This window comes from Episyrphus balteatus, chromosome 3 (genome assembly GCF_945859705.1).
Source record: "Episyrphus balteatus chromosome 3, idEpiBalt1.1, whole genome shotgun sequence".
NCBI lineage: Eukaryota > Metazoa > Arthropoda > Insecta > Diptera > Syrphidae > Episyrphus > Episyrphus balteatus.
In genome coordinates this window covers 76437190-76461184 of record NC_079136.1, presented here as the reverse complement: position 1 = coordinate 76461184, position 23995 = coordinate 76437190, and the positions used below count along the sequence as shown (strand labels likewise).

Here is a 23995-nt window from a genome sequence, read left to right as displayed (position 1 = left end):
TCAATAGATATATTAGTTATACACCTGTTGTTGTGCATGAAACCTGCTTATGTAATTAAAAACAGTCTGCTGTACTATTTTTTTTAAACCTTTTTAACTTTAAAATTTCCAAATTTTCCATCAAGTTCTATTATCTACGTTTGCATTTTTTATGTATAATATTGTTATATTATATATCTATTAAAATGAATATCCTTCAAAAACAAATCATAAAAATAATAATTTAAAAAAAAATTATAGGTACATACAAATGAAATGTATGTATCGTTGAATTGAATGTGTATGTGTAAGTGATAAGACAAATAGAGTGAAGAAGTACCTACTTCCAGCTTAAGAATAAAGAAATATAAAAGCACAACCTTGAAGTAATTGTCTTGGTTGTCCAATAAAAAAGTATATTCTATTGTTTATATACTATCAATCCTATAAATCATAATATTGTGACGTAACAACTGGTGTCGGAAAGTTGTATTGAGAAAACCAAAGAACTAAAATTTGTTTATTAAAAAGTTAATAAGAAAGACTGTTACTCCAACTGAAACATCGAAAAGCTGATCTTTCAAAATGAATTACTGGACGTAACAATGAATAAATTAGAGATCAGTGTCATAACGGAAATGGATAGAATTTAATACAAAACATCCATTTTGTTCCATTCTGCAAAATTTTGGATTTCTATATCTTGAATTGGTAAGCTTATAAAAATTAAATTGCTATATTTCTTGTTGTTTTACAATCCAATATGTTTCATATGTATTGGAACGTTCGAATTGTTTGACAATGTTTTTTATATGAGAGAGAAAGATTTATGTTCAAGTTTTGAATGAAACGCAATACAGGGTGTCCCACAGTCACCGCCCCAAATGAAAACCATGGATTCCTGAGGTCATTTTAAGTCGAAAAACTTAAGAGCTAATTTTTTCGTTTTCGTCCCGTTTTCGAGTTACCACGGTTTGTATGATTTTTGTTTTCTTTTCCCTTATCTGGCTTTATCTTTGCCAAACTACGTTTGATTTGAAAAATTTTTTTTACAACCAATCAAGAATTTATTACAGTTTTAGTTTGTCTCAAAACTTTTTTTTCTGCGGACAACCGTTTCTCCACAATTTTGCATCAAACACAATTTTCTTCGTTTTTTAAGTTGTTTTTTACACTTTCATATCATTTAAGTAAAAAAAACACGTTAATGAGTATTAATTTTTTGTGTTTTTTATTAAACCCCAGTTTATTTTCATAAAAGAAATAAGTTTTATTTCATAAAAAAGGCTACTGAAAGTAATTAAAAAAAATAAACAAACTGAGTGAATTAAAAAAAAAATAATTAAAAAAAAAAAAATAATTTAAATGAATTAAAAACTTTTTCTGAGCTATTGTGGTTAAGAAAAGAACAAATAAATAAAGCTCAGAAAAAGTTTTAATTCATTTAAATAAATTTTGTATTTAAAAATTATTTTTTTTTTAATTCACTCAGTTTGTTTATTTTTTTTAATTAATTTCAGTAGCCTTTTTTATGAAATAAAACTTGTTTTTTTTTATGAAAATAAACTGGGCTTTAATAAAAAGCACAAAAAATTAATACTCATTAACGTGTTTTTTTGAGTTAAATGATATGAAAGTGTAAAAAACAGCTTAAAAAACGAAGAAAATCGTGTTTGATGCAAAATTGTGGAGAAACGGTTGTCCACAGAAAAAAAAGTTTTGAGACAAACTAAAACTGTAATAAATTCTTGATTGGTTGTAAAAAAAATTTTTCAAATCAAACGTAGTTTGGCAAAGATAAAGCCAGATAAGGGAAAAAAAACAAAAATCATACAAACCGTGGTAACTCGAAAACGGGACGAAAACGAGAATATTACCTCTTAAGTTTTTCGACTTAAAATGACCTCAGGAATCCATGGTTTTCGTTTGGGGCGGTGACTGTGGGACACCCTGTATATAACTTTAAAATATTATTTAACTTTCAACATTTTATGACTATCCATCTTATGAAAACCAATTTACTAGGATACCTCCGAAATTCAATTTTTGTATGCTAATATTCGATAGTTTTCTTCAAATGAATGTCGCCTAGTATTTTAATTTTACTATTTTTGTTATAATATTTACTATTTTATACAAATTAAGTTTTTTATATAAATATTTTTCTAAAACTGCATTTTTATGGAAATTTAAATGGTTGAAGTGTTTGAAAATCAGTATCTGGCCCTACATATAGAAAAATTCGATCTTTTATTCTGTTGAAGCAAAAAACAAGTTTTGGACGGTTAAAACCCAAAAACTGGAGACTTAAAAATGTTAATGAATTTTTGTAGAAGGTTAAAATACAAGTATTTTTTAATATAAGATGTGGGGTCTAGCTTTCCCGGTTTAGGAGGAGGGTATCTACATAAAAAAAAAAAAAAACAATTGATAAAAACACACAAAAGCAACGGCAATACTTACAGCTATAAATTATAATATTTTTAAATTCAGTATACACACTTAAAAAAGCCATATATTTTTTTTGAAAATTAATTTTTCAAAAACTAGTCCATTAAACAGCTTTATTTAAAAACAGATTTTGGCTTTTCAAAAAGGTACAGCACGTTATTGTTGGTGTAACCGTTGATTTTTAATAATTTTTTTTCCAAATTAAGTTAATTTTTTTTTAAATTGCCCTTCCCGGCCCAGGCCCAGAAATAGATAGCCCGTTCCATACAATTTTTTCTTGTCTTGACGCAACCTACACGCTCTAGCTTTTTGGTACTTTTCCTCCCGTATATCGTTCTTTTCAATGGTTGTCAACCCAAAACCTACTTTTCATAGGTTTGGTGTTCATAGCCTTGGTCTTTCCTAACTTCGGTTTTTCATAACTTCAGTTTTTCATAACTTTGACGCACATAACTCTGGTATTCATAACTTCGTGGGTTCCCCTTAGTTTCGTTATCTCCATTATTTAAAAGTAAAAAGAACATTACTCTTTTGGTATAGCAGTTAAATAGTCGTCAACATTATGCCACCTAAGACTGTGGAACGCCTTTTTCATTCTTGTTACAATAATTCTTCCTTTGAAGTTGAAATTCTTTTTATGAATTTGATGTTTTTGGAATTTCGTTTTATCTTTTATGCGAATGTCAAAATATAGTTCTATACCTTGAAGAGCTATTTGTTGAAATACTGTTGAAACAAATAGAAACATCAAATGATACCATATTGTTTTCCAGGCAAAACACGAGTTTTTATTTCACTGTTATACTATGTTTCCACCTACCCTAAATCCGAGATTTATTCTAAATCTACTTAGATAAATATCGGATTTAGGGTAGGTGGAAACGTAGTATTAGGCAAATTTGCTGATACGATACTTAGGTCCATTTTTCTCACTCGAAGTTAAACATAACTTGAGGAATTTGAAGTTGACGTTTCCAACTTTTGATTCTCAGCTCGAGAGTTGATAAACTTTAGATTTCTCAACTCTTGAAAAAAGTTGGCTGAGGAAACTAGAAATTTTACTAGAAAAATTTTGTGCATTTCTTTAGTTTTACGTTTTTTTCAGTCATAATAATTTGATATTTTTTAACAATTTAACACAATTAAACACAAAATAGAAAACAAATATGCTATCGATATGACAGATTCAAATTGTAATTTATATAAATGACAGTTTTTGTTCCATATTTCGTAAATATCCCAAGGATATTTTTCAAACTTGAAGTTGTCCAACTTTAGATCTTCAACTGGAGACAACTCTCAAGTTGGCAAACTCGAGAGTTTGCTTCAAGCTGAGCAGTAGTGAAAAAAAATGGCCCTAAATTACTTAAAACATAAACTGCTAACTTCCACGAACATCAAACTAAAGCTTGAATATCACTACATAATGTTGAACATAATTTATGTTCTACTTAAGCACATTTATTTTAGAAATACGGGGAAACATGAATTAAAAAATGCCATGGGTGGTTAAATAATAATAATAATAATTTACATGCAAACACGTTTTCCATACTAATCATTCGTAGATGGCAAACTTTTCTATGCAACAATTTGGAGCTCACAAGGTTGACAGTTCATCCAACTTATTCACTACTTAAGGTTTATGTGACGTATTTAATTTTTTATTATTCTGTTTTCTGGTTTGTTTTTTTTTTTTTAGCTTTTCGATGCTTCTTTTGGAGTAGGTAACAGTCTTTCTTTTTGACTTTTTAATAAAAAAAATTTAGTTCTCTAGTTTTCTCTATACAACTTTCCGACACAAGTTGTTACATCATAATATTATGATTTATTTTTTAAATTTTGTTAATTTTTCCAAAAAAGGACAAACACAAACAGTTCAGCCTTTAAAAACATTTATTAATTTTTATTAAAAAAAATTCATGAAAAATAATTAAATTTAAAATTTATTTTACATGATTAAAATTCCCAGGGATTTCTAGCATAAAAACTAAATTATTGATAGGTTGAACATAAATATTTTTTAGCAACTTGAAATAAACATAAGAGTTTGTTCGACCTAGCTTTGATTCAAATTTATGATCCGTATGAACAAATGAGCCTTTATGACATGTTTTGAATTTTAGCAGTAAATTTTGATCCATTTTTATAGTACACTTTCTTTTCACCCCAGAATTCTTTAAATATATTTTCTCTATCTTCTTCAGTAAAATCTCCTATTTTAGTGAAGTGGTTTCTTTTGTTTTTAAATTGCAACGATTTTTTTGAAATTGGGGGTCTTTCTGAACTTTGTATTCCCATACCTTGTCAACTTTCTTTTTGCACAAAGTATTATTTCCCTCTTTTCCTTGCGAAGATTTGTTTTTGGCAAACTATTTTTTCGGTTTTACTTGATGTTTTTCAAGGTTTTGAAAGTTACCAATTTCCTCTTTTTCAGGAGAAACCTCTTCAACTCCAATCTGTTCCGCGGTCAAAAACGGATATATCTGCATCAATAACATGAGTTATCGATTCATATCGAATTTGAAATCAAAGTTTCAAGGTTTTCTTCAGACCAATTTAGACAATTTCGTAGGAATTTGTTTGCACTCTTGGCCAACAAAATATGAACTATACGTATTTTCCTACTTTTTGGACCATTTTATTTAATTTCCACAGCTTAAAAGAGTATGGAGTAATACGATTCTTTTACGGAAGTTCAATTGCAGTTCAATGTTCAAAATATTTGGTATTAGCTTTAACAAAAATAAAAGTTATATTGTATACAAGTAAATACTTTCCATATCGGTTCCTTTATTGATTTCGATTAATTACTTCATGAATAACACAAAGTATACAATAGAATAACCAGCTAATGAAAACACGCAGTCAGCACCCAAATTCAGAGTTATTATCAGTATTATGATTAAGTTGCAAAGTGAATAAGAAGTTAAAAGTATATGAATATTATTAAGATCGTTACATTCTAACGTACTTATTCTCTTTTAATATAATAAATACAATAGAATTGAATATAATAATTAATAATTTTTTTTATTACTATTATATTACAGATTTTGGGCAGCTGAAGTTAATTAAAATTCATTTGACGTAAAAAATAAGCGTTAGCGTGAAATAACTTTTTGTTATTTAATAAAATATTGATGTTTATTAGTTTGGTTCAATAATTTTGGGTACTTCTTTGAAAAACAGTCTTGTGTTGGCGGGAATAAGATAGAGTCGAGTTTTAGTTTTAAATATTGTGCGTTTTATGTAAAATCCGAGAACATCGGTAGTACATACTATTCAATGAGTGAATAATTAAGTTTTTATACATTTATTAAATCAATTTTAAGAATCCGCGCTCAAAACGGCAATTGTGATAAAAGAAAAGTTATTATATAGAATGGATATCAGGAAATCATCAATTTCATCATATCAACCAAAAATTTGAATGTTACCACCTACATAGTGAATCTAAAAAAAAATAATATTGTTTTGGATATTTTAAAACTATTAATATGCAAATGTATGTAAATGAATTGACGTGCGACAGCAGTGTTTACTTCGCCGCATGCTAATGTCGTATTTTTTACGGCACTGGGGGTCTTAGAATTTATCGATGCATTTTAAGGTATGGCTGTATTTTTTAGTCTACATATTATATAAAATGAATCTTTACTAAATTTTATAAATTTTATTCACTAAACCAAATTTTTTTCTTATCCTCGTACAAAAATTATATTTAAGTTTATTTCGTTAAATACTAACGTTAAACGGTACATTTTCTTAAAATTTAAAATATATATTATATTATTACAAAACTAAAAGAAAAACTTACATCTAATGTACCTACATTATGGGTTATTTTGAATAAAGAATATGTATTTCTCTAAAGTTAAGTGATTTTATATTGTCAATGCTGGAGTTATGTAATATTTGAATTTTTATTGTAAATATTAATTAAAAGCTTTAAAGGGCTATTAGCACATTAGTTTGATCTACTGTACATTTTTGAAATTGGCAACTGCCTTCTTAAAATATACTGACTAGCAATAAAATTTAATCCTATACGAGAATAAGAAGAAATTTGATTTATTATACAAATTTTGATAAAACTCGTACAGAAATTTCAAATATAATTCTATACGCATAACTAAATATATTCATTAATTTTTTTATGCGTAAGTTTTGTAATGGTGTTGTTAAATTTAAATATATTAGCTGAAGATTAGTTTATATTCCTATAATTCAGAAGTTTCTCAACACGCGCAAACAAAGTAAGTTTTCTTCTATTAGACCCAGCAAATTTTGGCAGTAGAGGTATAACCAAAATATAAGTAAGCATTTGTTTAGCTATATGCGTCACAATATCGAATTCATAAGTTTGGAAACTTTAATGTTGAACTTTATAAATGGTTTTTGGGGGTTTTGTAACGCGAGTTTTCTATAATCAATATGAAAAGGGTAAATTGACACTATTTTAAATTCTTAATATAAGAACTGACACTGTCTTTTTTTCTAATTTTGAACACCCCAATCTCGTCGATGCGATTAGTAGAACTGAAGATATAAGCTGTTTTGCTGTTTAAGCCATTATGTTTTGGAGATTTCGTTTGTTTATATATTAAAAACCACGATAAGCTAGAAGTTCATCAGATATCTGAAAAAAAAAAAATCATTTTGCCCTCACCTTGCGTCGCGACACAAACTCGGACTTTGACCAACTATAAAAATGATTTTAATAAACCCAAGGAATTTTTTTGTATATAATTTTTTTGTAGATAATTTTGTTAATAACACCGGCACACAAAATAAAAAAAGTGTCATGTACCAGGAACCAGACCTATCTTTCTATATATTTTCGGGCACGCTGAATCCGAATTTCAAGTCCGTTTGACCCTGTCACCCTCCAGTTTTGAGTTAAATACAAAAAAACTCAAAAAAGGAAGTTTTTTGCCTTTTTTGGGGTCTTTTTTATATTTTTCTCAAAACTGGAGGGTGACCGGGCAAAACGGACTTGAAATTCGGATTCAGCGGGTCCAAAAACATATAGAAAGATGGGTCTTGTTCCTGGTACATACAAATTTTTTTTTGGTGTGCTGACACTGTCGCGAAATGTCGCTTTCATCCCCGGCACACCAAAAAAAAAGTTGTATGTACCAGGAACAAGACCCATCTTTCTATATGTTTTTGGACCCGCTGAATCCGAATTTGAAGTCCGTTTTGCCCGAACACCCTTCAGTTTTGAGAAAAATGCAAAAAACACCAAAAAAGTCATAAAAATCCAAACAAAATGCAGTCACAGCTCAAAACTGGAGGGTGACCGGGCCAAACGGACTTAAAATTCGGATTCAGCGTGCCCAAAAACATATAGAAAGATAGGTCTGGTTCCTGGTACATGACACTTTTTTTATTTTGTGTGCCGGTGTAATAATTCTGTCCTTGACCATTTTTGCTTAATGCTACGCTTCCACCTACCCTAAATCCGAGATTTAGCTAAGTAGATTAAGAATAAATCTCGGATTTAGGGTACCTAGGTTAAAATCTTTGATTTAGGGAAGGTGAACCCAAATCCGTGATTTAGCGAATAGATCCCGAGATTTATTCTAAATCTACTTAGCTTAAGCTCGGATTTAGGGTAGGTGGAAACATAGGGTAAAATGATTAATAATGGAGCTATTAATAAAAAACTGTACTAACCTTTTTTCCAAGATGGAGGTTGCTCCCTGCATCCTATCATCCCAACAAATTGATTTTTATGATAAGGACATACAGCCGAAATAATTCAATGAAAAAATTTTGTCCCGCAATGCGATTTCATGGACATATTTTGACTAATTTGCCTGAAATTTTTTTTCATAAACAAATTAATATTTGCTTTTTTTGGAGAATTTCTTTTTTATTTTGAGAGAAGTTAGTAGCTATGTACATATACAGGGTTTCATACAGTCACCGCCCCAAACGAAAACCATGGATTCCTGAGGTAATTTTAAGTCGAAAAACTTAAGAGGTAATTTTCTCGTTTTCGTCCCGTTTTCGAGTTATGACGGTTTTAATGATTTTTGCTCTCCATTCCTTTAACTGGCTTTATCTTTGCCAAAATACGTCTGATTTGAAAGATTTTTTTTAGAACCAATCAAGAATTTGATACAGTTAAAGTTTGTTTCAAAACTTTTTTTTCTGCGTACAACCGTTTGCAACAAAAACAATTTTCTTCGTTTTTTAAGTTGTTTTTTACACTTTCATATCATTTAAGTAAAAAAAAAAACACGTAAATAAGTATTAATTTTTTGTGCTTATTATTAAAGCCCAGTTTATTTTCTAAAAAAAGTTTTTTTTTTTCATAAAAAAGACTACTGAAAGTAATTTAAAAAAATTAATAAATTGAGTGAATTAAAAAAAAAATAATTTTTAAATAAAAAATTTATATGAATGCATAATTTAAATGAATTAAAACTTTTTCTGAGCCTTACCTATTTGTTCTTTTCTCAACGCAGAAAAAGTTTTTAATTCATTTAACTTAATTTTGTATTAAAAAATCTGGGAAACGTTTTAAAGACATCAAAATTTGAATGTAGTATTATAAAATATGAGTATTTCAGAAGTTGAACGAAAGTTGGCCACTAGTTTTCTTATTCAAAGAATAAATCTTGTAAGTAGTCTTTTGCGTTTTGCATTTCTAAGTGGGGTGGGAGGTAGCGTAGCAAAGGAAATTGATTCTTGATTATTATCCTGTTGAATTTCATTTTCTCCATTTTTTCAATTCTAGGAAGAAAATCGTCTTCACTTTTAGTTAGATCATATAAAGAGTCTAATTCCTCATCACTTCCGATCCGAAACTGAAAACTTCACTGTCAATGTTATGCTGATAAATATGTATCTCGTTTAAATCCTTGTTTGAAAATATTATTATGTATTATGTTTATTTGTTTTTACAACGAAATGCAATAAATTCAAAGGATAATTTGATAAGTTTAATATAATTCCCATTACTTAGGGTTAGTAAATTTATTTACATTGTTCAAATAGAAAACGAATTCTGATTGCATTCTTTGTAAATAGTACCTTAGTAATGCTATTTTTTTTGGAAAAAAAGTAAGGTATGTAGAGATGATTTTCAAGGAGTTTGTATGGAAACATTAAATTCCATTTTATTGAAATATGAGAATGTATCATATATGATTCATGCTACGCTACGCTAAAAGCAACTCAAAAATGAATAATATGAATCAAATGTGCTTCATGAGACTTAGAGCTGATGATAATGAAAATAATGATACACGTAGGGAGGTTTTATAATAAATTTTTTTCCTACAAGGTGAAATATTTTTTCGGAAATTTTTTTGCATTTTATATTATTTTATTTTTTAGACATGTAAAAGTTCATGCAGACTATTGTGTATAAGTATAGTGCTAAAAAAAAGAAATATGTACCTACCAAAAATATTAATGTGTTTATAAGACTTTATAGAAAATCATTTTAGAATTTATGAAAGTGTTCCGGAAACGTTTGTTTGCATCCATGATTTTGCCCTGTAAGTACATGGATTTATTTTAATGAATAGATCAATGCTTTTTGTATAAATATAGTTTAATTTGTGGTTTCTATTCATGTAAAATTGTTATACAGCAAACTCTGATTTAAAATAACATTTCATAGTCCTTAAAATACTGTCGTATGTTCAGTTCATGTACGCAGTATGCTACTTGTTTCTATTTATAACTGAATACAAACGTGACATCAAGATTATGAATTGAATCTCGATTTGACGGGGCATCCAATTATTGCTCTGAAACACTGGAATATATAAAGCACTAAAGAGAAGGACATGAAATGATACTATTTGAATTAGCTTATTTAATTAAATCTCTTTGATGGGATATTCAATCGCACCTCAGAAACACCGACTTACAAACACACACAAAAAGAACTTTTTCGAATGTTATATTTAGGATTTGCCAACAGGGATACATATAGAGTTACTCCGGGAATTATGGTGCACTTAAGCTGAACCTTAAATATTTTCACAACGGGCTACAGTTTTTAGTATATACCATCAACAATAGAGTTATTTAAAATGTCGATTTTAAATTAAGTCATTATTCGAGTCAAATATTCGTGCTCTATCCACAAAACTCGCCACCAGAGACCAGAAGTGTTCAAATTCATCTTTTTCGCCAGAATGTTCAGTTTTCTACAAAATATTTTTAGAAATTTGCTTAACATTTAATTAATGAAGAAGTGTGTTTTTTTTAATATGCAACTGAAGTAAAAATTGATAACTAAGAGGCGGATTTCCTCATGAATATAAGGAGGTTATATTTTGTGAGCCTGTTTAAGAGGTGCCAAAAAATCCATTGTCAGAAATAAGAAAAAAACATAATTGATGCTTTTGACCTACCCACTAAACTTAATAAATTTATGAGAAGAGATTGATTGATTGATTGCTTATTATTGTGCTGCAACTGCAACATTTTTACTCCATTGATTGTCTGTTTTCTGCACCCATAATAAAAATGAATCGTTCGTGGTGGACATTTTTACCAATTTTTTTTTTTTGTTTGTTTTTGATTTTTTTTGTATTTAAGTGTATGAACCTACATATGAAGAAAGGGAACTTAATTAATTTAAGCAAATTTTTGTTTTTGTGTTTATCATTGAAACGAATCGTCAATAATGACTTATTTTTGTTGATTTTGGCACACGGAATTTATTTTCAATATATTTGATTTTCTTTGAAGTTATTTTAATAAAATATTTCAGAGGAAAAAGATTGGGATTAAATTTAAAGTGGATTTTAGTCCTACAAAAGAAATTTTACCAAACAGAATAAAACCGGATTGTAAGAATTGTTTTTTTTTTTTGTTTTTTAGTAGAGACCTAATTAATTTGAATTTTTTAAAGTGCTGTTTTATAATTGCAAAATGAGAATACCTTAAAAGTATTTTGAAGTGGAAATAATTGAACTGAAAATTTAACAAATTGAGTAACAAAAATAAAAGACATTATCAATCCTCGTATCATAGATGAAATAATATCCTATTTATTTTATACGCATACGTTTATCTTAACCGTGGACAAATTGTCCACCTAGTTCAATTGCATGTGGTTAATAACATTTAAGACTGGAGTTTGTAGGATAGATAAAAGCACCAACCAATAAAATTACCAATAATTTGTACGGCCTCCGTTGAATTACCGTTGAAAAATTCAGACAGATCAGAACTTTTTAAGAAACAATATTCACAAAAAGTAATGATTTTATAAATTTTTCAACACCCTGTGAAAGTGAGTAAAAGTTAGCTATAGTACCCAACATTTATCGGTTCATTAACGAGCAGAGCACAAAAAATAAGTTTTTTGGTAATTTTGATAAGAGTTTATATTCTAGCCATGCCTGGATAGGATTCTGACTAAATAAAGGCAGTATTATTTCGGTAAAAGTTACCTACATTATTTAATCAGGACCTACATTATGCGTTCCCGGAAATGATGTTTTGATCACAATTGTTTTTTATCTCACAATGTAAAAAAAAGGCCCTTATCTTGTATCTAATAGACCTGAATTTAACAAAAACTCGATTTTAACAAAAAATAAAAAATCCATCTCACTTCCAAATTAAAAAAGTGCTATGATTTTAAAATAAACTTTTTCCTAGTTCCAAGCCAATTCTAAGTTTAGAAGTTACATGTTTGTTTTATTACAATTAATTTTTTTTTTTGTTAAGAACGAGTTTTGCTAATAATAATATAACCAAAATTAAAAATTAAATTTAAATTTAAATACATATATCCCAAAGCAACACAAAAAAAAAATTTGATAATAACAGCTATCAAATTAACATTTTTGGGTGACAAAAGTCGTCCAACAATTAAAATATCAATTTTGATATTTTATCATATCATTTTGACATTTTTAAATTTTAGGTGGATAGTGAAAATTTCACTTTGACAATTAAAATATCAGTGTTGACTAGATTTTACGTTTTAGTTTATTATAATGAAACCTATTTCTTTCTTTTTCTTTTTTATTATTCTTATTAATAAAAGTATTTTCTTTCTTTTTTCAAAACATTACTGAAAGTGAATATTCTTTACAAAATAGTGGTGATATTATTTTTTCTATTATAGATTATGTATATAATTGTTTTATTATTTTCTCCCAAACTATGTGAAGTTAAATCTTATTCCCGATCAAATTTTCTCAGTAAATCATACATTTTACTTCGAAAAAACACAAAGCGCCTTTAAATTAGTACACATTAAGAATTTTTTATTTAATATTTTTCAATAATTTGGAATGAGAAATTGATATGAAAAAATGATACTCAAATATCAAAAAAAAAATTCCAAAATGTGACATTTAAATATCATCCTGATTATAGAAATATTGTTTTAACATTTTAAATATCATAAAACACATTTTATAGAGCATTTTTGGCTGATATTTAAAAAATGTTACTTTGATATTTAAAAAATGTTAAATTGATATTGGTTTTTTTTTTTCGGTGAAGAGATGAAAACTCTTGTTGATACTCACTCTGCCCTGAGGCTCCATCACAAGCTCATATTACATAAGTATAATGTGAGATTTTGACCTTTATTTTGTTGACTCCAGAATTCCCTTAGCAGTATGATCTAAAAGCTTTTGTAAGGAAATGCTTGCTGAACGTTCTGTAATGGAAAAACTTTCTGGTTAAATTTTAGATCACTTGAGAGCATATTGTTGAGCACAAGAATGTCATTATCCTTCACTTTGTTGGTTGTAACCAGTGGGAAACCGACGAAGTTACGAATACCAGAGTTACGGGCGACAGAGTTACGAGCTTCAAAGTTACGCGAAACCGAAGTTACGAAAAACTAGAGTTACGAGTTCTAAAGTTATGCTAAGCTATGACATGTGATTTTTGGGTTGGCAACAATTGCGAGGAACGATATGGAATTATGGAAATACAAACAAGAGATTAACATTTTTCTCATTGGTCAGAACTAAATGAGTTATCGAAAATGGGTGTTATTTAATCTTGTAAAATTTTGATTGGATAGGTATAGATATACATATATGGTTTTGTTTTTGTGAGAAGATCGCAAAAACGTTGAAATAGAAAAAAAAAACATAAGTATACTTATGTAAGGTTGGGGGGCATAATTGAAATTAACTTCTTATTTGTCCAACTAATATTGCACCTACGTATTTTTTTTTTCTATTAATTATTTTGTAATACCCACATTGTATATCTATACCTATACCTATCCAATCAAAATTTTACAAGATTAAATAACACCCATTTTCGCTTAACTCATTTAGTTCTGACCAATGAGAAAAATGTTAATCTCTTGTTTGTATTTGTATTTCCTCGCAATTGTTGCCAATCCAAAAATCACATGTCATAGCTTAACATAACTTTAGAATTCGTAACTCTAGTTTTTCGTAACTTCGGTTTCGCGTAACTTTGACGGCCGTAACTCTGTCGCGCGTAACTCTGTTATTCGTAACTCCGTTACCATTTCGTAACCAGTGTATAAGCTATTCATATTTTTATTTGGTCAGATCTAGCTTTGTGAACATAGCAAGAATCCTTGTTTTTTTCCACTTGAATTTGTCTTATTGGAAGCAGCCTAACACTGCCACCGCGGTACCATAAGACAACATCCTCTTTAACTCTTTTGTCTTGTGATATGAATTCAAAATCAAAAGAAAAGATAAACAAAGTTAATGTCAGGCAAGACACAATTATACAATGATTTGTTTAAAAATTACATAAGTTATTGAGAGGTTAACCTTATATTTAAAGGTGCACGCCACTAATATTTCTTTAGGCTCTACAAAAGAGGCTTTCAGAATTGATGTTTTGTAACTTATAAAGCTATTTGTTTATGTGCTTTGTCCTTATAGTAGGGTTGTATGCTACTCTAAATTCATAAATTTTTTAAAGCGAGGCGTATATATTTTGGTTTATTATTATCTGCTCAATTTTTTTTTTATTTTCTGTTCCAATAATAAAAACATAAAAAATAACATAATGAGATATTGCTAATTGAATTCTTTGATCAACAACAAAATTTGGAATCTGTAAGTTTAAAGTTTAAAACTACGTTAATTCTACGGGTCCTCTGAATTTTTGATGTAACTTTCAAGCTACAAAATTAACATTGAAAGAAAACGATTGTAATGGTTCGGCAATATAAAGAATATGTAAACATTTTTTTAGTGAGAAGATTTACTCTTCCAATTTCATTAGTAGTTTATAAACCCTTATTTAAGGCATTTTTTTAATTTTTTTTATTGAAAAATGCATTGCAACATTTTGCGTATTAGCTCACAAGTAACTAATAAAATGTTATTACTTGTATTATAATGTTTTTTTTTCCTTCTGCCGTGCATTCACAAAATGCCAGGTTTTGTCACATGTTTTTTTTTATTTTTTGTGTAAAAATAAGAAAAAATGTTGCTTCTGGAACAAAGGATTAAAAATGTGTTTTTTTTTAAATTTTAATAAGATTGTTTTTTTTTTCAATAAAATGGTGCATTCGTTTTTTTCCTAATTTTTTTTTAGTCCTTATTTGTCCATGAAAGTCCGGGATTTTGCATCTCGATTACTAGTTTCGTCAAAATATATCTGGCAAACTCTCTATTGATACATTATATGTTTTAACTGCTGTATAACCTTTTTGTATATTGTGTAATAAATAAGAAATTGCGATGTTCATATATCTATTTTTTTTTTTTTTTACCAGGTGACAAAGTAGAAAGAAATCTTACAAAATGTATGGGCTACTCTTAGAAAATTTATCGGAATACATCAAGTCCGTTTATGGAGAAGAAAAATGGGAAGATATTCGTCGCCAAGCTGGTATTGATTCTCCATCATTTAGTGTGCATCAAGTTTATCCAGAAAATTTACTCAACAAGCTGGCAAAAAAAGCACAACAGGTACTTGGCGTATCAGAACGTGAATTTATGGACCAAATGGGAGTCTATTTTGTTGGTTTTGTTGGACAATATGGATATGATCGGGTGCTATCCGTTCTTGGGCGGCATATGAGAGATTTTCTCAATGGCTTGGATAATTTGCATGAGTATCTTAAATTCTCATATCCAAGAATGAGAGCTCCATCTTTTATCTGTGAGAACGAAACAAAACAAGGACTAACATTGCATTATCGATCGAAAAGACGGGGGTTTGTGTACTATACAATGGGGCAAATCAGAGAGGTAAGTTCAGTTTCCATCATGAGAAAAGTAAATAAATCATATTTTTTTTTTCAATTCTTGTTATCATAGGTGGCTCGCCATTTTTATCATAAGGAAATGCACATTGAATTAGTACGGGAAGAGATTCTTTTCGATACTGTTCATGTTACGTTTCAGCTAACCTTTGATAATAGAGCATTTACGTTGGCATCTTTAGCGATGACAAGGGAGGAAAAACATCTTCCAATAAGTGCTCATGTATTATTTGAAATATTTCCTTTTTGTATTGTCTTCGGGTAGGTTCATCGATTTTACCAACACAAACATAATAAGAGTTATTTGATGCTATCACTAACTATTTTCAGGTCGGACATGGTGATAAGAAGCATAGGTAATTCGTTAATGGTTATTTTGCCGGAACTGATAGGAAACAAAATCACAAATTGGTTTGATTTGGTTCGACCATTAATTGCCTTTAAATTTCAAACTGTAAGTTAAAGCCTTTAAAAAAATTTATGGGAACGATTTTGTGGAATGTAATCCTTTTTATAGATTTTGAATAGGACAAATAATATATTCGAGTTAGTAACCGTGGAGCCGGTGCCTGAACGAGTTGATGCTCAAAAAAAGAAGGAACTACTATTCAACGACGATGGTAGTGACTTAGAAAAAACTCTCCGACTGAAGGGTAAGTAAATTAGATCATCATCGAATTATTTTGTTTGTAGGGTAGGGAAGAAGAAAAATTTTCAGCTTAACTAGACCGGACTCACAGGATCGTATGCAAAAACATAAGCTTTTGCTGTTTTCTCACTTTTCAGAATATTTTCTTGGGATTATTGACTAGTAGAATTAGAAAGTTTAGGCATAACGTTAAAAAAGAATTTTTGTTTTAACTTTTGGAAGAATATGTTACACACCCTAAGAAGGTTTTAAAAATCTCCCCATGTGCCGGACTCTCAATTGATTTCAACCTTAAAACGGCTAAACCTCCAAAACTGTCTCGAAGATCACCCCCTTGGGACCACTTTTTACTTCAAGAAACGGTCCTGTTGTAGTTCCGATTTAGGGCTCACTAAACTATTCTTTCTCTTTTTTTTTTTCCTTTTGAGAAGGTAGGTGTCCAGTTCTGTTCGCTGGCTAGCATCTTTTTGCCGATGTTTCGCTCCAGTTCTAATCTTTCGGTTACCCATCTGCTGCAGACGAAGAAGGTATATTGCGCATCGTCTTCTTGGGAGTCCCCGCACTTGCAGACTGGACTCCTAGTTTTGCCGATCCTGTGGAGAAAGGCGTTGAAGTATCCGTGTCTGATGAAGAACTAGGTGACGTACCTAATGGTTAACCTCATCACATTTCCGGTTCTTTCACTCACACAAATCTGATCAGCCTCGCCGTCCAACACCCTCTGCTATCCGAGCTCCAACGCTCTTTCCACTTCTGTATAGACAGCTGCTAAGCTTCCTCGGAAGCTGCCTCCGCTCCCATTTCCGCCTTTTTGTCGTGGACGTACTTCCTCTTTCCGTCGCTAAGAGATCGATAGGGGTCACTCCATCGAATAAAAAGTCGGCTGATTCTGACACCGTTCGGAAACAACGGGCCACATGTAGAGTTCCTCATCTTTGCACTGCCGCCATCTGTTTCCGGTACTTCTCTTGTTTAAGTACAGAATGTATGGAATGTGTTGACGCCATAAGAAGTATTCGCTTACTAGCCGTTGGTCCCCCCACGCTCACTATTTGCCTGCTTAGTGATGAAGTTGTTTTTGAAACTCTTTCCGTTGCTAACTATATTCGTTGCTAGTACTTAAGCTTTATGGTGTCCCAAGTGTCCCAAGTACCTACTTCACCGCTGCCGCCGTGTCGATTTGAGTGGGAATCCTTTCCCTCGTCGGAGGAACTATTTCAATGTTCTCTGTGCCTAAGCTGAGTCCATGCTCTTCCATTTATGAGATTGCTCGTCGTAGGATATGTTCCAGAGGTCCGATCCAAAGATCGATCCCTGCGTTGCCCTAGATGTTACTTCCTTCATTCACGGTATCATATGTGGTGCTTGAAATCTCCGTTCAAGCGCATTTAGTATATCGCTCCACCTAATCGAGTTGAAGGCATTTTGTAGGTTAAGCATTGCCAGCAAAATTATCTTTTTTTTTCGTTCTTTGTTGGACGCAGCAAGGTATCTCTCTGTCTCAGTTTATCTGTTTTGCTTGGCATTTCTAGTTCGGGGCATTGAGGAATCGCAACCGAGCTAAATTAGTTGCATCGTGGCTTCAGCTTTCGTTTCAGCAAGTCCCTGTGTTGGGAGCAAAGCTCTGCACCTTCCTCGATACCTCCCTTAAAACGATCGGCGTTTAACCTGCTCAAACTCTATCTTGGAGCCCGAGGTTGGTAGCAATGGTTTAGGGCTTTTTGGTTATACTCCAGGTCAAAAACAATATAGTGGTGGTCGCTACCTATAAAATCCTCGTTTACTACCCAGTTCGCTAAAAAAGAATGGTTAAAGCTCAAGCGAACGAGCTTTGAAGCCCAAATCAAGCGAAGCACAAAATACACCACCAATCCAACTAGAAAAGCCGGCTTTCTTTCTTTAAATTAATGAGATTCCGTGTGGAATTGCTTTGTTACAAATTAAAACAAAATTAAACTCATACATAATTCATTCGAAAATTAAGGTCAAATGGTTTACATGGACAACTGGAGGATGATTATGTTCTTGGGAACACCAGTAATGCCAGATTTAACCTCATTAATAACAACCGGACTGTACATAAATGACTTATCAATGCATGATTTCAGTAGGTTCGTATGAGTTTTATTTTTTTATTTTTTGAACAAAAACAGGGCAACATTTATTAATTTCTTTAATTTAGAGATCTTATGTTAGCTGGAACCCAACAATCGGTAGAACTGAAATTAGCACTAGATCAAGAACAACAAAAATCTAAGAAACTTGAAGAGTCAATGAGAAAATTAGATGAAGAAATGCGAAGAACTGATGAACTACTATATCAAATGATACCGAAACAAGTAGCTGATCGTCTCAGAAGAGGAGAAAACCCTATAGATACTTGTGAAGTATGTTTCTATTATTATTTTCATTTCTTTTTTGATTTATTAAAAATGTATCCTTTTTACCACACAGATGTTTGATAGTGTTTCAATACTTTTTTCTGATGTTGTAACGTTTACCGAAATTTGTAGCAGAATAACTCCCATGGAAGTTGTATCAATGCTTAATGCTATGTATTCCATATTTGATACACTCACCGAAAGAAACAACGTATATAAAGTGGAAACTATTGGTGACGCGTATATGGTAGTATCAGGAGCACCAGAAAAAGATGCTAATCATGCTGAAAAAGTTTGTGACATGGCATTAGATATGGTTGATGCCATAACAGATTTGAAAGACCCATCAACGGGACAACACTTAAGGATACGTGTAGGAGTCCATTCTGGAGCCGTAGTAGCTGGTATTGTCGGGTTGAAAATGCCAAGATATTGCCTTTTTGGTGATTCAGTGAACACTGCTTCCAGAATGGAGTCCACTAGCTCCGCCATGAAGATACACATATCTGAATCTACCAAAGATTTACTAGGCCCCAGCTACAGAGTAAGTGATCGTGGTGAAATTGATGTAAAGGGCAAAGGTACAATGAAAACTTATTGGCTGGATGAAAGAGAAAATCGTAAAACTCTGCAATTGGGACCAGCAGTTCTTAATCCAATGACCAGTTTTGCAACCAAGCAGCCGAATGGTGCGATGGGCTCATTGGATCGACGTGTAAGCCTTGGTCAAACAAGCTGTGCTGGCCTTGTATCAAGCCCAATAAATATTAATTCCGCTTTAGAAGACCGTCGTATATATTCACCTGTAACATTTAAAGATGTTGTTGAACGAAGCATTGCTAATTCCCCAGTAAGAAGTTTATTTAGTGCAGAAAAAGGTAGAGAATCACGATCAAACTCAACAGGGCATGTTTTTATGCGTTCACCTAGCGATGTTTTTGGCTCTCTTATAAGTGATACAGAAGAATTCTTAGAAGATATTTGCAAGTCTTCTACTCATCGTAATTCTTTAGTAAACAATGTTTACAATTCTTCGTCACCTAGTTCGTCAGCATGTTTTAGTCCGATTCCACCGTTTAGAATTGGAACAGCCCCATCTAAACCAAGATCAAATAATCCGGATCAACTTACTGAGGAAGAACTGGCCTCGATGGAACAACCAACCCCGCCCACAACAGCTCCGCCAACACAGACGAATTCTACAGTTATTTCAGCCCACAATTCAAATAAAACAAGGTGAGTTATATACGTTTTTTTTCGATTGAGTATGAGTATGCTGTTTTTATACAATTGGCATTTTTCAAAGATTTTATATTCTATATATGGGTTTCAATCAAGTATTCTAAAAATGATTAAGTTTGGTGTTTAAATCTTAGTTTTTGTATTGCCAGTTATTCTCAAAAAATAATAGAAACTAGACCTTTGAATATGGGATCTTTGTTTGGAATAATTCATAAGAAGTGTTTTAGTGTTTTTTGGATATAATATGACGGTCGTGTCCTGAATAACTCCACAAAAGTGCATGTCCGCGTCATAAGTCAAATGTAAAAAGTATCGATTTATTTTGCATAACATCCAAACGGTAAGTGCTATCAAAAACATAACACATAACCATTTGCATCAGTTAAATTTTGATTGGGCCGATAGCTATGCAAAATACGAATATTTTCTCTTTGACGGAATTCTTAATTTTAAGAGGAACAGTGTTAGCTCTATCTGTTACTTCTCACCTTTGTTAATCTTTTAATCCCGCTCACCCCTACTCAAATAATATAAATATTTCCATAACAAGGATTCATGTATCATTGAATTCAGCATTATGAAATAATGTGTCATATGACCAGATTGTATGAACTGGAAGCTTTATCAACTGCTTTCTCCTCCTCTACCCTAGCATAATATGCGCTTTAAAAAAAAAAAACAATACAAAAAAGAGCACGTATACGCCACAGTGCTAATAATTTGAATACCCACTTTGGCCTGGATTCTTAAACATCCGAATCGAAATTAAATAAACACTTACACCAAAATAATAGAACAAAATATTCATTTTCTTGTTGTCAGTGTTATGCCTGATTTACAATATTGCGAGACGAGAGCCAGACAAGATTTTTTCTTGGTCATTTAAATCGTAAGCCATGATAATGGTAATGTTAAGATTTTGTATGGGTAATTGTCTATTTTTGACAGGAAATAGAAGAATATGTGTAAAAAGAAGGAAATTATTTGGCCAAACATCGAAAACTAGATATCAATTTTACTCTCACAATGCTCTCGTCTCGTCGTCTCGCAATATTGTGAATCAGGCATTAATAAATAAACTGATAACAAAATCCTTTGAAATACACTGCGCGTCACTTGAATAGAAACCACTTTTTTTTTTTTTAGAAAATAGCGATTGGCGCTTTGGTGAGGTAACTTAGTAGGTTTTTGGTTTTGCATTTTCAAAGAGGAAGTTTTAACAAACAATGTTGTAAAAACAAAAAACCCAAAACAGAAACCGTATGGCTGCTAGTTGCATTTTTTCGCATAACTTCACAAAAAACAGTGTTTTTTTGCGTCACTTGAATAGAAACAAGCTCTAAAATTAGATAAAAATGATGAAAAATCATGGACAACATTAATTATTTTAGTAAACAAAATAACAAAATAAGATAACAAAATATTCAAATCACCGTTTTTTAATATGTAAATAAAAACTGCAAAAAAATTTACCAATTTATTAGTTTCGTTTCAATGTACATACATACATATTTATGACGAGAATATATACATATGAATGCTTTTTTTTAAATTTTGATTTATAGTTTTATTTGCGAGAAAAAAACAATGCTATCCGTGTCGAATGCTGATTTTGATCAAGTGATAGTATGGTGTAAATTCACAAACGCATCACTGCAGAGATGATTTGCGATCATTCTTGTAGCACCGCAACGTGCAAACTCATGCTGAAGCAAGAAGCTATAGAGGCAACAAACATACGATGGTCAAACATTATAACTTGCCAAACGACCAAGCAGATCTGGCCTAGGCTAGATCCAAAACGTTCAAAAAATTTGTTGTCTCTAAGCAGATTGCATATCAGCTCAGTAATAGGTGTCTTAACAGGACACTGTCTCATAGGTAGACACGCCATAAGACTTGGCGTAATCTCTAACGACTTCTGTAGAAGTTGCCTTGATGAGGAAGAAGAAGAAACAACATCTTCTCTGCTCATGTCCTGCCCTTTCCAGTAGACGTAAAAAATACCTGGAAAAATATTTCTTAGAAGATACCAGTGAACTAATCAATACTGATATCTTCAACCTTCACCGCTTTATTAAAAGCTCCAACTGGTTTAATTAGTGAGGAATTTCCTCACAAAATCATGGTATCACAACGGACCAATAAATGGTCTAAGTGTGTCAGTTGTTTTCCTGACAGCCATTTCTACCTAACCTAACCTATTCTTGTAGCACATTCATAAACGCAAATAATAAGCATCACTTAAAATGTCAATTGTTCATTATTGCGAAATTTGATCAACTGATGCGCAAATATAAAAAAAAGCATCAAAAATGTTCTTCATAAGTTGTTGATGCAAACGCGATTTGGAGTAAAAAAAGGCGGAAAAGGACAATGAAAAGTATTTAATCAAATTCTAAATTAATTAATTTGATAAATTATGAAGGTGAATTTATGGCAGGCAGAAAATCGAAGTCAGTATTGTGGAGGAAAGTTCTTTGAGAGATAAAATGTGTGGCTCCAGGCAAAGAGTTTTTATAAGTACATTTCTATCATTAAGCAAAAATTGTTTTTAAACGTAAAACTTTGTAGATGTACTCTTTCCATTTAGGAATGATTTAGACTAACCACCAAAAAATGGTGCTCTTACCTTCTGCACTGGTATCTTTTATCTTTAGTATTTTTTTTTTTTTACATAACAAGCCTTATTATTGCTTTTTTATGAAATTTACTTGCTAGAAAATTTCAAATGAAAACTTAAAATTTAAAGATAGTTTTATCGGATTTCAGAACTAAAAATATGTCATATAAAAACACAAGCAGCAGTAAAAGCAAAGAGGAAAAAAGGGCTAGTTCAAACACAACAAACAGCTCCTCAAAAGCAACTCGAAAAGCGATGATGGCCGCGAAGCAGTCCAAGGCAATTGAAAAACTCGACAAAATGGTTGAAGAAGTCTTAGAAACAGATCTTCCCCAATTGTGTCCATTCAGTTTACCACCTTTGCCCAATTCACTGTCCGAATCTGGAATGTGCAGTCATGGGTAAATTATATAAGAAAATTTTAATAATAATTGTGTAATAATGTTTTTTGTTTTTTATTAAAAATGTTTAGTAGACACACACACGGTCATTCAATGAATACATGTCATCATGAATCAAAAATGTCTACTAGTCAAAGCTTTAGTCACTCCCGTGAGCATCAATGCTGTTCAGCTTTTGGTCAACATGCAAACGGACGACACAACCGTGTTCATTCAAATGCCTGTGAAATCCTTTAATTATCCAGTCCTGGTATAATCTTCAATACGAAGAATCAATTGAAAGAAAAATGTAAAGAGTTTTGTGGATAATATAATCATTGCCACAAAGTATCTAGTCAATTTTACCTCTTTAAACGACAGACAATACACATCTTTTGCGAATAGAAACAATGCTAAGCGAATTTTTTTTATTTTAATTTTTTTTAATTCATGATATGGTTTTTGATTCATTATGTTTAATTTATCGTATTTAGATAGTCATAATTATTGTATTGTTATGTACAAATTAACTAGCAAAATAGATTTAAATATATTAAGTTAAAAATGAAAAACTAACATAATTTCCATAGGAAATATAAACACTTAATTTTCTTGCATTTTGTGTTTTCTTTTTAAACAAACGCCAATGATTGCTCAAAAATGTTGAATGTTTGTGAAGGAATGGAAGCATACGGACAGCTAGGCGCAGATATGCCTTTCAAGGGGGAAACCGACGAAGTTACGAATACCAGAGTTACGGGCGACAGAGTTACGAGCGTCAAAGTTACGCGAAACCGAAGTTACGAAAAACTAGAGTTACGAATTCTAAAGTTATGTTAAGCTATGACATGTGATTTTTGGGTTGGCAACAATTGCGAGGAACGATATGGAATTATGGAAATACAAACAAGAGATTAACATTTTTCTCATTGGTCAGAACTAAATGAGTAAAGCGAAAATGGGTGTTATTTAATCTTGTAAAATTTTGATTGGATAGGTATAGATATACATAATGGTTTTGTTTTTGTGAGAAGATCGCAAAAATGTTGAAATAGAAAAAAAACATAAGTATACTTA

The 23995-nt window shown here is 31.1% G+C and overlaps 1 protein-coding gene across 2 annotated transcripts; it reads left to right on the top strand.

Annotated features, from left to right (window-relative positions):
* LOC129914483 (soluble guanylate cyclase 88E) lies at positions 1–23976 on the top strand. 2 transcript variants are annotated; one of them, XM_055993760.1, is made up of 10 exons: positions 1–690; positions 15152–15629; positions 15699–15904; positions 15974–16097; positions 16161–16296; positions 18277–18403; positions 18475–18679; positions 18747–19909; positions 22688–22939; positions 23011–23976. In XM_055993760.1, exons 2-10 carry the CDS (start codon positions 15180–15182, stop codon positions 23174–23176), a joined length of 2829 nt encoding a protein of 942 aa, XP_055849735.1. In that variant the 5' UTR covers positions 1–690; positions 15152–15179; the 3' UTR covers positions 23177–23976. The 2 variants fall into 2 exon arrangements, with proteins under 2 accessions (XP_055849735.1, XP_055849736.1); XM_055993761.1 differs by lacking the exon at positions 1–690 and adding an exon at positions 5625–6043.
* Positions 23977–23995: the final 19 nt, after the last annotated feature.